Genomic DNA, 16,788 nt, shown 5'->3' on the forward strand with positions numbered 1-16,788 from the left:
CTGCTGAAGATGATTAGAGGGATTCACCAGCTGTACACCAAAGGTAGGCAGGGGCAGCACACAACCCTAGTAGAGGATACTTCAGCTCTCAGGCTGCTGTTTTTATTAAACATTGATATTGTGGTTGCACCTAACACCCATAAACTGATTTGTCCCCATTATGCTAGGTGCTGTACAAATATCAGTCCCTCCCCAAAGAGCTTACAGACTAAAATACGAGACAGAGGTAGAGAGGACATGCATGACCATGATGTGCAGAGGCATAGCTGGAAACCCCAGATGAGTGGCTCTTGACTGGCCATCAGGTGAAGTTTGTCTGTATATTGGGAGAAGTGAGCATAAGAGATTTGTTTAGCATATGTATTGTGTGTGTGTTGCTAATAAATAGATGTTTAGAGCACAGCTGTGTAAGGCTCTTTCCCTGGGAAAAGATGCTGCAGACCCAAAGAGCCCCATGAGACAGGGTGGGTGTTTTATACCCCGAGCCTTTGGTAGGGAAAGGGTGGGGGTGCCTAAATTAACCAGGTCATGCCTTGAGCCCTTGGTAGGGTATAGGCAGCATGTCCTAGATTTTTGTGGGTAATATTGAGCTCAAGCAACAGGGAGGGTAATGGCAATACTAGGTTGATTCTCTACTGTGAGAAAGGGGAGGGCTCTGTAGAGACGATTTAACAGTTTGGTGTTGGAGATGTTACGTTTCAGTTGATGGCTGAACGTCCACAAGATGGCAACAGGGATAGGCCACAGTTTTGAGTCTGGAGGGTGAGAGAACAGAGATGGGCAATTAAGGGATCAGATGTGTTAATGTAAAATTAAAGTCGCCAAGGATGCTTATGGGAGACTGTCAGGAAAGGAAGAGAGCAAGCCAGGAGTCAAAAAATCAGAGGAAAGTGAACATTGAAGGCATAGACAGCACCCTCACCATATTCCTTTTGGATAAGATTCAGGGTGGGGGTGTTAGGAGGACTTTATAAGAGAAAAGGACTGCTGCAACAGCACTGGATGGAAGATCTAGAGGTGGTAAAATATGAGAGAAGTCACAGATGGCTGTAGCACCTTGGAGCAGTTTTGCTACTGCCATGGAATCTAAGGGGAGAATTCCTCCCTCTACCTAAAACCGCTCAGGATCTTCTCTTGCAAACCTAGCTTGTTGGTTTTGGTGTAGGACAAGATTTCCCCCTTAAAAAGTGCAAAGATTTAATGAAATTGCGTAAGTGTAAAAAGAATCAAGGACATCATGCTCAATCCAAGAGGTTCAAATTAGGGCTGTCGATTAATTGCCGTTAACTCACGTGATTGTGATTAATTTTTTTGAGTTAATCAGTTTTAATCGCACTGTTAAAAGAATACCAGTTGAATTTATTAAATATTTTTGGATGTTTTCTACATTTTCTAATGTAGTGATTTAAATTTCAACACAGAATACAAAGTGTAGTGCTCACTTTATATTACAAATATTTGCACTGTAAAAAGGATAAACAAAAGAAATCATATTTTTAAGTTCACCTCATACAAGTACCATAATACAATCTCTTTATTGTGAAAGTGCAAATTACAAATGTAGATTTTTTTTGTTACATAATTACACTCAAAAGCAAAACCCTGTAAAACTTTAGAGCCCACAAATCCACTCAGTCCTACTTAGAAAGAACAGGAGTACTTGTGGCACCTTAGAGACTAACACATTTATTTGAGCATAAGCTTTCGTGGGCTACAGCCCACTTCATCGGATGTATAGAATGGAACACACAAAGAAGACATTTATACATACAGAGAACATGAAAAGGTGGAAGTAGCCATACCAACTGTAAGAGGCCAATCAATTGAGATGAGCTCTCATAAGCAGGAGGGAAAAAAAACTTTTGAAGTGACAATTTAGATGACCCATAGAAGTCAAGTCTGTCACTGAGTGGTTGAAGGTGGCAATTTTGCAACAAAAAAACTTCAAAAACAGACTCTGAAGAGAGACTGCTAAGCTTGAATTAATATGCAAATTAGATACAATTAACTTAGGTTTAAACAGAGACTGGGAATGGTTGGGTCATTACACTAATTGAATCTATTTCCCCATGTTAAGTTATCCTCACACCTTCTATGGGTCATCTCAATTATCACTTCAAAAGTTTTTTTTTTCCTCCTGCTGATGAGAGTGAATCTCAATTGATTGGCCTCTTACAGTTGGTATGGCTACTTCCACCTTTTCATGTTCTCTGTATGTATAAATATCTTCGTGTGTTCCATTCTATACATCCGATGAAGTGGGCTGTAGCCCACGAAAGCTTATACTCAAATAAATGTGTTAGTCTCTAAGGTGCCACAAGTACTCCTGTTCGTTTTGCAGATATAGGCCTGGTCCCCATTAAGCCCCCACTTCGGACTAAGGTACGCAAATTCAGCTACGTTAATAACATAGCTGAATTCGAAGTACCTTAGTCCGAACTTACCGCGGGTCCAGACGCTGCAGGAAGGCTCCCCCGTCGATGCCGCGTACTCCTCTCGCCGAACTGGAGTACCGGCGTCGACGGCGAGCACTTCCGGGATCGATTTATCGCGTCTTAACCAGACGCGATAAATCGATCCCAGAACATCGATTTCCTGCCGCCGGACCCTCCGGTAAGTGAAGACGTACCCATAGACTAACACGGCTGCTACTCTGAAATCAGTCCTACTTCTTGTTCAGCCAATCGCTAAGACAAATGGTACCTTCTTTGAGTTTTGTCAAATCTGCAGTGAAAGGGTTCTTAAAATGAACATGTGCTGGGTCATCATCCGAGACTGCTATAATATGAAATACATGGTAGAATGCGGGTAAAACAAAGCAGGAGACATACTATTCTCTCCCAAGGAGTTCAATCAAAATTTAATTAAAGTTTTTTTTTTTTTTTTTTTTTTTTAAACTGAGCGTCATCAGCATGGAAGCATGTCCTCTGGAATGGTGTCCGAAGCATGAAAGGGCATACGACTATTTAGCATATCTGGTACGTAAATACCTTGTATTGCCGGATACAAAAGTGCAATGTGAACACCTGTTCTCACTTTGAGGTGACATTGTAAATAAGAAGCAGGCAGCATCATCTCCTGCAAATGTAAACACACTTTATCTTAGCGATTAGCTGAACAAGAAGTAGGACGGAGTGGACTTGTAGGCTCTAAAGTTTTACATTGTTTTACTTTTGAATGCTGTTATTGTACATAAGTCTACATTTTTAAGTTCAACTTTCATGATAAAAATAGTGCACTACTGTACTTGGATGAGGTGAATTGAAAAATACTATTTTTTTTACAGCAAAAATTTGTAATAAAAAGTAAATATAAAGTGAGTACTGTACACTGTGTTGTATTTGAAATCAATATATTTTAATGCAAAAAATATCCAAAAATATTTAAATGGTATTCTATTATTGTTTAACATTGCAATTAACCGCATGATTAATTGCAATTAATTTTCTTTAATCACTTGACTCCCCTTGTTCAAACATGTGGAGCTGCCTCAAAATGCTCAGTCCAAGGAGTTCAAATAGATCAAGGGAGGATCTATTTTGGTGATTGTCGTCACTTTAATATTAATGAGAAGGGGCAGCATTGCATCAGCCTGTAGTGATGGAATGCAGCAAGGGGAAAAATAGGGAGGCAAAAGAAATGTTTTCCAAAGGAATTCTTTAACCCATAGAGGGCCATAGCCATCCATCCAATCAAATGCTACATGTATGCACATGCAGAGTGGGTTAGTTGGTTAGGGGCACATCACTGGTCTCCCCACCTATTTGTTTCAGGATGGAAACTGTGTGGTGATGTTAAACAAATAAAATAAAATATGGGAAGGGGCAGAGCTTGTCCCAGAAATTTCTAATACAGCATCCTGGATTGTAGAAGATTTAAATACATTTCATCAATAGACTACCTATGGAGCTGGAGAGAGTGCATCTCTCTCCTTTCCTCTCCTGGTAAAGGAAGGGAGACACTAGGGGGTGGTGGTAATCTCCTTGTGCCCGTTGGAGTGAAGAAGGGACCAATAACTGGGAGAGATTTTTCTTCAGAAGAAAGGAGAATAGAGATTCCCCAGCTGGGAATCTTCTTTCCTCTCAATTAGGTGCTGTTGCAAAAATTGCTTGTAGTGATGGGCTGCCTCAAAGTGGAAAAATGGGAACAAAAATGTTTCCATGTAATAGTTCCCAATCCAGGAACCAGTTCCTCCTGCTGCTCTCACTTCAGATTCCCCTTACTGGTTAATCTTAATTTCACCAGCACTTTGATCCAGGATGAGCCCACAAGGTGTGGTCCTCATTTTAAAACTCTGTTATTCCTGAGATGTCAATATTGATGTATAGTTGCATTATTGTTGTAGCAGTGTTGGTCCCAGGAAATTAGAGAGACTAGGTAGGTGAGGTAATATCTTTTATTGGTTCAATAAAAGGTGTTATTTCAGCCACCTTGTCTCTCTAATACTGATGTATGGCTCTTTGAGACTTCAAAATAGAGTGAGGAATGAATTGAATTTTAGATCAGTACTTATTTTACATGGTTTTGGAGTGTATAATTCATACAAAAGAAATCTAACCACCAGCAATTAGAATCTTCTCCTTTTATTCTCATTAATTCATGTTAAGTTGCATTACATAGCTTAGGTCCAAAAGGGCCATGGGAAAGACATTGAAACCTCTGAGTGTGGCAAGTTTTAGTTCCACATTTAAAACCCAGATTCTACCCAGCAACACTAAATAGACAATTTCAAATTAAATGAAGTAGTTAGCCACTTTATTACTTTGATAAACCTCAAAGCTGGCTTGGAGATCAAGGATAATGAGGTTCAGAATTTCCATTTCAAGGATATAACACAAATACCAGATGCATGCACAGACAATGGTAACAGAGAATACTAATGTTTTGTCAAGTGAACATATTTGGACTAAACCAATCATCTCTACTAAAGACTTTGCACTCAGTGAGCTTTCTCCATTATTCAGGTGTAATTATGATAGAATCTAAGACTGTACCAAACCTTCCTTTCTTCCACCACATGCTAGTGAGCATGTCCAGTAGTGAGATTTGAAGGTAGGGTTAATGTTCATCACACAACCGTTTAGTAAGAAAATTTGTCTAAAGTGTAAACATGATGAGCTAAAAGGAACTGGAACACACTGATCAAATGGAAAGCCCCAGAGCAATCTTCATCACCAGTGATCCCGCAGAGGGGTAAAGCTACTACAGAGGATGCCCTCCAGCTCCACAGAGCATCCCCTTTCCAATACACAAAATATCCACCACTAATGAGCAGCATAAACAAAGCAGGCAGGGCAGGAGCTGCACTAAGCAGCATGTGCTATGGAACGCTGCCCGTAGTGACATGGAGATCAGATTCAAGTTCTCCAACTCCCATATAACATAGAAAGGGAAAAAGAACAGCTACTGGTCTTGTAATAAGAAGAAAAAAAGCGGAAGAGAAATCTAGCAAAGTCCTTCTGCAGGGCTGGTATCCACAAATTATCACCCCCGTTCCGTGTACACACACCTCCCATATTTCCTGTGCACCCGTGAGAAGACTGCATGATTTCATGGTTTGGCTGAGCCAAAGTTTTTGAATTACTTTGTTCTTTCTAGATGCCTTTGCATATGAAAGTGTATGGGCTTAAATGCTGAGCTACATAATTTAAGAAAAATGCAGAGAGATTCTTAGTGCTATGTCAGAGAGTTCAGAATATTTAAGATAAACAAAATTACCGAGCAGTATACAAGATGCCCCAAAATGTTTACATATCTTCCCTGGGTACTACCATTTTCATAATTACAAAGGAGACATCCCGTTGACATGTACAAAGTCAAGATCAAACACTGTGGGCAGCAGAAGCAGCATTTTTCAGATAAGTTCTATGGGTGAAATCCTGGCCCCACTGAAGCCAATGAGGCCTTGCCATTGATTCAACAGAACCAAGATTTCACCCATTTTCTGTTTGGTTTTATATAGATGCAAATATTAAGATAGCACATCTCACCACATGAAATACATCATTTCTCTAAAAAGAGCTGTTCATGTTTCTTGTTGTTCCCTTTGCCTCAGCTTGTAGTTCTGGTCATTTTTCTTGTACATAGATTACACACACAATTTCTTCCAGCTTCATTATTGCAGCAAGCTTTGTCATGAAATTTCCATATTTTGACTCAACTTGGGTACACTTTGGATAAGCTGTGTCTGATTTGTAACTCCCATAATGGCCGATAGCTCTACCCCATTTATTACATTTCTCTCTTCCAATATTTTGTTTTACAATACTCACTATGCCCATATGTTAAGAGTATTCACTGTTTCATGAAATACAAAAAGTAGACAATTTTTGCATTTCATACTACAATAAGAACATGGCCATTTCACTTGTTTATACAAGCAAGCACCATTTAGGAAAAAGTACAAGATGCTAAAATCTCACAATTATTACATGCAGTAAATGAATTCACAAAACAATAATTTAAAATAAAAATTGTAAAAAAAGTGATACTCCTTTATGGATTTGGCACTTTTACCATGTGTAACAGTGCAGCACTCTGACTAGCGCAGTTATCTATAGTACCTCATACAATACTGAGCACTGTGTGTAAACAGTTCATACCATTCAGTTTTACTTCTGGAAAAAAAGATACATCAGTTAAAAAGAATGCCTAGTCTATAAAGCCTAGAGCTCATTTACAGTAGCTAATAGAAAAAGCAGAACCACATCTACTATAATCTTCAATTCAACATCAGGTAACCAAAATTATAGGTTTATGCTGAACACAATTTTATGTTCAAACACAGAAATAAGCAGCATAATCCCAAAACCTAACAGGATTCCAGCATTCTGTAACAGGAAATATCCCCAACGGCTACATCCATGATCACTAGCATCATTGTGCAGCATTTCAGGCACCTAAATAAAAAAAAATATATATATATTAACATCTTCAAAATAAATGACTGATACTATTCTGACTTGGTCATTAAGGGCCAGATTCTGTAACCCTCACTCATGTGGAGCAGTATCTTACTCCTGTCAGCTTCATTCATGTGGAATAGTATCTTACTCTTTGAGTAGTCCCACTGACTTCAGTGACACCACTTGTGGAGTAAATTGCTAGTCCTCATGGAGTAAGGATATCAGATCTGCCTCCAAACTGCTCATCATAACTTGGAAAGTGGTGATGTAGCACAGGTCTAATCAGCACCATTTATTTTCAGGAATTATACCAAATGAAATTCATGTCTTCTAATTATATTATTGGTGCATAGATGACTTATTTACAAATTATAAATAATATAATCTGATTTTCATAAGCAGTATAGTTCTAGAAACTGGAAACAAGAACAAGTTTGTACGTTATTTTTATCCATTAGAATAATTTCCTGTGCTGTAATACTGTATTGGTTTAATCCAGAGAAGTGCTGAAGATTTATTGCAAGTGTACAGCACGTCTCAGGATCATGCCAATGGTGTACAGCTAGGCCATTGCACCATTATCCAATACACCAGCCACAGCATTTTCATCACTAATAAACTGGTATTTAAAAGTAATTGAAAGAACAGGCTGACATAGGGGGAATGTCTCACTGAAAATAAACATCTCTGCCTCCCCTCACTGTTAATTTTTTTAAAATGTTTTTGCCTCAATACTTACTACCAGAGACCATCATCCTTAAATGTTCCATTCCACCAACTTCTTCTACAAATCCAGAACCTGAACAATTTTACTCAATAAAGCAACAACATCCAGGTGCCTAAAGATTGTTTACAATGTGTTTATGTGCATTCCCAGAGAATTTTGCTTTATGAAGCAGAAAAAAATTCTAGTAATATTCCGATTTGACATAAAATTTCAATTATTTGACGAAGAACTTCCAACACATTACACTACTCACAATAAAACTTAGTCTATTTACTTGTTTGTGTTCCATAATCATGTTGAAAAGCTTCCTTAAGAACAAATTAAATGGTGTCAGTCTTTAGGTTAAGAAATATGTAATACATGTGGTCAATATTTTCTTAAAGGAAAGAAACCCACTTCCTGTTTTATGACAAACCTATTCTGGTATTGTTCTGAATCTCAGTTATGTAAATAGCAAGTAGTTCTAGTCACATACTTACCATATCAACAAGAGCCACATACATGAACAAGCCAGCAGTAAGTGCAAATATCCACATTGAAACATTGTCAGCATAGTGACCAATAAGAATCCCAGTTGCCATTCCAAGATATGCTAGCATAGCTGACAGAGCATTATAAAGAACAGCTTGTTTGACAGTCATGCCAGCTTTTAGAAGTACAGCAAAATCTCCTATAGCAGAAAAAAATAAAGCATCTTTCACCCACTCACGTAACTATTATGACATGTGCAGTAACATTTATTTTCACCACTTAGAATGAATATATTTAACTATTTTAGTGCCCATTATTGGCTTTCTTCAAAAGTTTTCGTCCACAAAATAAGTTGTTCATTTATGGGGAAATAAGTCAGTCAATGAGTGAACACATGAAAACTGCTTCATAGCCACAATCTATAGTATGAAAATTTAGTCTTGCACAAGATCACATTTTTAGTTTATTTTTAGTATTCTGGAAAATGCATGCTGTCGGACTTATTTGATTTAATAATGTATATCATTTTAACCAAAGTATTCTGCAGTATTCAACATCAGTGAACACTGTATAAAAGTAGTTTTTCCACAAACTGGGTTTAATGAATTTTGAAAAAAAATTGCTATGTGAGGTGTTCTCATCATGGTTCTGCCACTTACCCAGTGACTTTTCTAAATACTTTATACTCTAGCCCAGTCATTGCTTAAGAATTTCTTTACTAATTTCTATAAAAGTGACCTTTATGTATCTCAGTTTCACTAGAATGATTAACAGCAGTGCTAATCTGAAATGGATAAGAGTAGGGAAATATCCCTATGCCACTCCAAACTAACAGTCAAGGAAATTGCCATGGTTTAAAGTGTTTACCTATTACACACATGTATGTTTGCAAACCATTTCTCTCTGGGGGCTGTGACTCCCCGGCTAATCTCTATGTAATCCCACCATTTTATACCACAACCTGTAAAATCCTATGTCAAGGCAAATTTCCAGCCAAGACAGACTTGATGAGATTTCTTTTTAAAATCATCCACAGAAACATTCTAAGCAATGGGCAGCCTCTATTAATTCAGTAAACAAGACAAGCTTCATTCTATTGAGATAAAAAAGATTAAGTGCCCAATCCAATTCCCAATGACTTCTCTGTGACAGATACCAGGCCCCAAACCTATAACCTAGTAATATGTAAATTCTTATGTGGAAGACATGCACAGATTAATCCAATCTGACTAGAAAGACTCAAGACGTAGATTTCCAAACAATATCCCCAAGTTAGACTTTGGATGGGAATCTTTGGCAAGATCTGAGCTAGAGCTGAATAATAGTGGAAAAAGCAATCCACCAATATTTGTTGTAACTTTGAAAGTGAATTTTGATTTAAAAAAATCAAGTTAAGCAGATATTTGACAGAAGCAAATTTCAAATTGCATATTCAGTTGAAAGATAGTCTTTAAGGTGCCACCAGACTCCTTGTTGTTTTTACAATTTACACATAAATCACACGAATTAAGGAACAGAAATAATACCACGTAATTAAACATAGCACATGTTGAATATCTGCAAACTGAGTGATCTGATCAACAAAACTTAACTTCTGACATTTGCAAATAATTCTAAATAGTAAATCCATTCATGAATTTTATAATCTGTTTACAAACAGCTATAAACTGAGTGAACACTTCTGATCCTGGTTAGAAATTTTATTTCCTCCTAAGACTTCAGAAAAATGTTTGCTATACAATAAAGCACTGGTAAAATAAAGCATTATCTTTTTATGTCTCCAAAATTCATAGCAAGCTATCATTTACTAAAATATTGTGCTGTCTTACCTAACTCATGGGGTAATTCATGACAAAATACAGCCACAGAAGTACTTAATCCACTAGATAAACCTTCAGTAAAGGCTGCACCTGTGAGAAGACAAAAAAAACCCAAAATGTTACAGTTTAAGAAATCAAGCTTGGAAACACTGCTGCATGTGTTCATATCTGATTAGGTCAGAAATGGCCGAACGGCCGAACTCCAAAGAAAAGTGAAACTGTGTGCGTGTCTGTGCATCAGATTTTAAAGCCAGAAGGGACAATCATCATCTAGTCAAACCTGTATAACAAAATAATTTAACCTTGTAATTTCTGTTTCAAGCCCATCTCCTATAGCACTTTTTCTTAAAAAGCAAAAAAACCTAACATTGGTCTTTCTCAAATACCAAAACAAGAAAAGCAGGGGATTGATGCTTCATCAACCAACTTCACCCTACACTTTACTCAAGCCACTGTAGATTAAAAGCACGATTTTTACTAGCCAGTTCTATATTTACTCCTGAGGGCATTCTCTGCCAAAAAAATTAAGAATTCTGCACCAAAAAAGTTAAAAATTCTACGCACAGTATTTTAAAATTCTGCAAGTTTTAGTTGTCAATCTGTAAATACAGAGGCTCCAGCAGCATGGTAGTGGGGAGCAAAGACCACTGGCTGCATGAAGGTGGGAGACCACCCTGCAGCCTCCCTGCCCCCCACCCCATACAGCACAAGGCCTGGGCCTGCCCCAGAAACCCCTGGGACCCTGCCCCTCTGCACCAAGTATGGGGCAGGCAGACTCAACCAGGCAGGATCCAAGTGTGGAGGGGCTCAGTGTGGGGGGATCCAGGTGTGGGGTGAGAGGATTCTGCGTGGGACAATCTGGGTGCAGGCAGCTCAGTGGGGGGGGAGGGGGGAAATCTGGATGCACAAAGTCTTGTTGGGAAGGGGAGGAGGGAGGTTCCAGGTGAAAGTGATTGGGGCTCAGGAGAGGAGTCTGGGTGTCAGGGTCTCATCGGGGGGTCTGAGTGCTGGGGGAGTGGGACTTGGTGAGGTGGGAGTCTGGGGTGCAGCTAACTGGGAGTCTGGATGTGGGAGCTCTGGGAGGTATGGGGGGGTTGAGTGCAAGGAGTTCAGTGGGGTGGAGGTCTGGGTGCAGCAGGCTCCAGATGCACTGGTTGAGGTTCAGTGGGGTGGGGTTTGGGTATGGAGGGCTAGGCGGGTTGTGGTTGTAGCAGGTGAGGCTTGGCAGGGGTGTCTGGGTATGGGAGGTCCAGATGCACACGGGTTGGGCAAAAGGGGGAGCAGCTCCCCTTACAGTGACTTCTCCCCCCACGGCTGAAGAGTGATGGGAGCAGGAAGCAGGGAAGGATGCTGAGCTTCCTCAATCTGGGGGAGGTTTCTGTAATAGGATGAAATTTAGTAGTGAGAAGTGTAAGGTGATGCATTTAGGGATAACTAACAAGTATTTTAGTTACAAACTGGGGACGCATCGGTTGGAAGTAACGGAAGAGGAGAAGGACCTCGGAGTCCTGGTTGATCGCAGGATGACTATGAGTCGGCAATGTGACATGGCCGTGAAAAAAGCTAATGCGGTCTTGGGATGCGTTAGGCGAGGTATTTCTAGTAGGGATAGGGAGGTGCTGGTTCCATTATACAAGGCACTGGTGAGACCTCATTTGGAGTACTGTGTGCAGTTCTGGTCTCCCACGTTTAAAAAGGATGAATTCAAACTGGAACGGGTACAGAGAAGGGCCACTAGGATGATCCGAGGAATGGAAAATCTGTCGTATGAAAGGAGACTCGAGGAGCTCGGTTTGTTTACCTTAACCAAAAGAAGGCTGAGGGGGGATATGATTGCTCTCTTTAAATATATCAGAGGGATAAATATCAGGGAGGGAGAGGAATTATTTCAGCTCAGTACTAATGTGGACACTAGAACGAATGGATATAAACTGGCCGTCGGGAAGTTTAGGCTTGAAATTAGACGAAGGTTTCTAACCATCAGAGGGGTGAAGTTTTGGAATAGCCTTCTGAGGGAAACAGTGGGAGCGAAAGACCTCTCTGGCTTTAAGATCAAGCTTGATAAGTTTATGGAGGGGATGGTTTGATGGGATACAGTGATTTTAGTCAATAGGTCGATAACAATGGTCAATGATGGGATATTAAAAGTTACTACAGAGAACTTTTCCAGAAGGTCTGGCTAGAGAATCTTGCCTGCAATGCTCGGGGATCAGCTGATTGCCATATTTGGGGTCGGAAAGGAATTTTCCTCCGGGGTAGATTGGCAGAGGCCCTGGAGGTTTTTCGCCTTCCTCGGCAGCATGGGGCAGGGGTCGCTTGCTGGAGGATTCTGAGCGACTAGAAGTCTTTAAATAATGATTTGGGAGTTCTACAGCTAAGTCAAGGGAGAGAATTCTTCCAGGAGTGGGTGGGTCAGGTTTTGTGGCCCACATCATGCGGGAGGTCAGACTAGATGATCATAATGGTCCCTTCTGACCTTAGAGTCTATGAGTGGGTCTGACATAGCCCCAGCCATTCCTGGAGTCCCATCCTCTCCTGCCTCCAACGCAGCCGGGACTAGCAGCTAATCCTGGCTCAGGATAGGGGCCACTGGCTGGAGTGTCCCCAGCCCTGCGGTGATTTACCATTTTTCTGCAGGGAGGCAAAGAAATCTCCAGGCGACATGATTTCTGCGCACATGTAGTGGCGCAGAATTCACCCGGGAGTATATATTGCTCAATTTCACAACATTTTGTCCTGAATAAATCTAGCACTGAAACAGGGTGAGAGGTTGTTCTTGTGGTTGGGTCAACCCTGCTGGATATCAAGAAATACTTGAAATATCACAAGAAACCTCTTTCCGGATCAAAGGCTCAAATAAATGTATCTAAGAATTCAAATTCTTTGGCACCTTAGCTTAACGTTTTGTGGTTCATCTACTGCTACTTTCAAGAAGTGGTTTATATAGAGTATTTTATCAATTTTTGAAGGAGAAGCCTGGGATGTATTCAAAACTCTATTTGCATAATGTCTTTTGTCAAGGCCTGTACCATGATTTATTAAAATCTTAAGTGAATGAAAAATAACACTAAGGTAATATTGACCAATAACTCTGTTATATAAAATTTATGAATGTACATATGAATGGAGCTGAAAAGGCAGATACCAGGTCCTAAAATCTGATTAGGTATTTTCAAGACTTCTGGTAAGGCTGTATAATTCTATTAACAACAAACAAAGACCTTTCCCAGACCTGAAGAGCAGCTCTGTGTAAGCTCGAAAGCTTGTCTCTCACCAGCAAAAGTTGGTCCAATAAAAGATATTACCTCACCTATCTTGTCCCTCTAACAAACCAAGATGTTAAGATGGGACAACGTGTTCATACATGGAACTGATGGAGATTAGTTTTTATTGCAGTGGTGACTGGTGCTGAAAATAAGCATTGGGGGGGTGGGGAGGGGTGGTGGTAGCAAATTGCCCACACTACCTTCTCCTCCCAGGGTGATCATGTTTTTCAAAGTGGAAAACTGGAAGAATTCAGGTTGTCACCTCAAGGAAGCATTTTGATAGGAGATATGGGGGAGAGTGGATGGCTAGTGGAGAAGTGAGCAGGACAAAAAAAAAAAAAGAGGGCACCCATTCCCTTTTCAGATTAGGACACTTTCTTGTCTAGAATAAGGAGGGGATTCCTCTGTCATCCCTTTACTATACTCCCTACCTTTAGGCTCTTCCCCTGCATTCTAGTTTTTAAATCTACTCTTTCCCAACTCTCTTTACAGCATTCACCCACACCCTCATTCATCAATTGATTCCCTCCCCACCCCACACTCAACCCTTCAAACCCAGCCCAATTCTTCTCCCTTCCCCCCCCCTCCCCTCCCCCCAGGACCTCCCCAGACCCTCACCAGTCCCCACACCTGAACTACCAACAACTCGGGAATATCCACATGCCACCTCACCTCTTCGCAGCTCAAAACCATCCCCTCAAGTCTGAACCCTCTCCCACATAGCACTACAGGCCCCTTCTGCCTCTGACCAGACACACATTACCAGGAGGCTCAAAAGCAACTCAAGCTCAGAAGCTTCCCTCGTTACTGGCCCTGGAGAAACAGGAGCAGAAATAGCTGTGTAGGAGTGTGAGAGCAGTTTCCGGACTTCACTGGCTCATTTACCATCTTGTTAAGTTGTTAAAAAGTGAACTGATGGAACATTAAGCTGACAGTTGTGAGCTACACTCTTCCTCTGTCAGACAAACTTGAGTTAGCTGCACAGAAGCCTGTATTTCCTGCTCTGTCTCCCCTCCTGCTGCCTGCAGTCTATGGAAGCATATGGCATTCTGCAGGGTGGGACTGGAGATGTTTCAACCAGAAATCCCACTGGCAGCAGAAGGCACTGCACCATACAGACCATCAGTCACACAGAAGAATCATAGAAGACAGGGTTGGAAGAGGGTCATCTAGTCCAACCCCCTGCTCAAAGCAGGACCAACCCCAACTAAATCATCTCAGCCAGGGCTTTGTCATGTGACGTCTATAGAGCAGCTGACAACTCAGGCATTATTGCTGGGGCGTAGCTACATAAACCCCTAATGAGTAGCCACCCTGCTTGACTGGTTGATTATGACATTCTAAAGTTATCACTCTGTAATGAGCTTAAACTTGCAGTGAGAGAGAATGTTGGACAATGAGTGTCCATGCGACAGGGAGAGCAACAAGCTTCACCTCATGGGTATTACCACACAATGGGAAAGAGTGATGATAAATTGGGCCTCTATTCCTAATCCTGAAAGATGTCCTGATTAGGAGACGAGAAGAGAGGTAGAAGATATCACTGTTGCCATGGTTGTGTCCTCAGCAACTCCTAGAACGTAAACTTAGGAGTCCTACTATTATAGCTTCCATAGGGTAAGTTTTCTTCCCTTTCCATCACCTCATTCCTCCAATTGTAGGCTTCTTTCTTTTGCCTTCTCTAGCCCAAATGACTTTGCCAGGTTCCTAATTGGCTAATAAGAATGTATACTATATGATGTGCCTGTGATTACCCAGCAACTAAAACTACAAGCTTTAGTGAGACAGAAGCAGCATTTTCCTATCTTTCACTGTTTTCTTCTTTGCCTTCATGTATGTTTTTGTTCAAGAAGCAAAAAGACAAAGATTAGACTTCAACTCAAGGAGCTACTACCTAAAATAGTCTCCCTAAAACAAGGATATTTAATATAGTCTGAAGGGATTTTCCTTTGAAAGACTAAAAAAAAAAAAAAAATAAGGGTGCTTGTTACAATAAAGGTTTATCTATAATTTTAAGATGTTCTACATTTTAACCATTTATTAAGAGCATATCACCATTAAAAAAAAAAACCCTCTTCTGTTTATGGTGGCAGGAACTTGTCCCTTTATTACGTTTAATGTTGTAACAATACTACCAGAATTCTAGTATACCTTAGTACCTTTGAGTCCTATCCTATTCCAATAAATAAAACAGGTCCAAGAAAACCAAATAAATACATGCAGGAATATAGTAAGGAATCATTATGAATCTGGGAAGAACTCATTTACTGCAAATTAGAAGGTTTATTTCAGCCTAATATTTTCCCGCAACCAAAAATAAATTAATTTTTTTTTCATTCATACCTGGAACCATTAGGAAAAAGATTCCTGGATTTTCCTTCCCCATAAGATTGGCAGGGTGGGCTGTCCCTTAATATGAAATTTTAGACAGATCAAATGGAAAAATCCATCTTTCTAGTAGTCTAGATGAATCAATTAAATTGGCTGGTCTCATTTATTACAGACTGTATTAGCCTTCCCTTGTATTTTACTTCATGTCCGTCAAATCCATCCTTTCCCAAATGTCTCACACATATACTTAGGATACTGATTCTTCTTGGCTTTTATTACATGCAAATCCTCTTATTTTTCCTACCACGTTTTCACTACTGACAAGCTGGAAAATTTAGATTCAACGGTCAAATTTTTATTTTAAAAAATGTTAAATCAGAAGCTCTCTGTCATATTATATTATGAATTGGATACAGAATGTGTGCTTGTCCACATCATTGAAAAATTATTCTGAAGTCCAAAGAAATATTTATACACTATCACTTATTGTAACCCTTCCTCAGGCAAACAAGAAAAAGGAATTCAGCTCTGCAATGTGATTTACAGTAAAGCTACTGCCCTTGAACTGACTACCCGGCATTGTTGCAAATGACCCAACATTAAAAATGAATCCAACATCTGTAGAGCAATAAACGCATCTAGAAAACTGTTAGTCTTCCATGATCTTGACTTGTTGGTGTTGATTACTCATTTAAAAAACATTTTTCCCCACCCTATCACCATCTTACTTTACATCCAAAATTCTCATTATCCATCTTGCTAGAGAAAGGTAGGCGACAGCCAACCTGACCTCACTTGTCTAATGTCCAAAATGCAGTGTTGCATATATGGTTTTTGTGAATAGCTCATTAAATCTTTCCAAGGAAGCTATAGCATTCCACTATGACAGAACTGAAGGAATAGAACATGCATGAGAGAAGGAATAGGGACATGAATAAACCATGCAGGAAGAGGAGATATTGTTATACTTTTAGACAAGCTATGGTTTTAAAAAAGTCACAGGATATACACTAAAACATTCATTCAAAAAGTTTAGGAACCCCTGCCTTAGGGACTCTGGACATTTAAAGTATGAATCCTGATCTTGGTGAATGTCAATGAAGCTTGAGGAAAAATATGAAAGCCGATGACCTGATTAAAATGAAAACTGGAGACTACTATAGACAGGCTATAGGAGTGAGGACATGGGATCACCTATCTTTATGAACACAGCATAAGGAGAATTAACATCAAGCCTGAAATCAATGGATGCTCAGCACTTTTGAAAC

The 16,788-nt window shown here is 39.9% G+C and overlaps 1 protein-coding gene across 2 annotated transcripts in view; it reads right to left on the bottom strand.

Moving 5' to 3' along the window:
* Positions 1–4,567: 4,567 nt before the first annotated feature.
* The window catches only part of SLC39A6 (solute carrier family 39 member 6), a 32,376-nt gene continuing 20,155 nt past the window's right edge, over positions 4,568–16,788 (bottom strand). For both annotated transcript variants that reach the window (XM_054018550.1, XM_054018551.1), the window contains exons 8-10: positions 9,933–10,013; positions 8,112–8,302; positions 4,568–6,899 (exon numbers count right to left, since the gene is read on the bottom strand). In XM_054018550.1, the coding sequence (XP_053874525.1) occupies positions 6,747–6,899; positions 8,112–8,302; positions 9,933–10,013 (425 nt within the window). In that variant the 3' untranslated portion in view covers positions 4,568–6,746. The remainder of the gene's footprint in view (positions 6,900–8,111; positions 8,303–9,932; positions 10,014–16,788) is intronic.

The sequence above is a fragment of the Malaclemys terrapin genome, chromosome 2 (genome assembly GCF_027887155.1).
Source record: "Malaclemys terrapin pileata isolate rMalTer1 chromosome 2, rMalTer1.hap1, whole genome shotgun sequence".
In the NCBI taxonomy this organism is placed as follows: domain Eukaryota; kingdom Metazoa; phylum Chordata; order Testudines; family Emydidae; genus Malaclemys; species Malaclemys terrapin.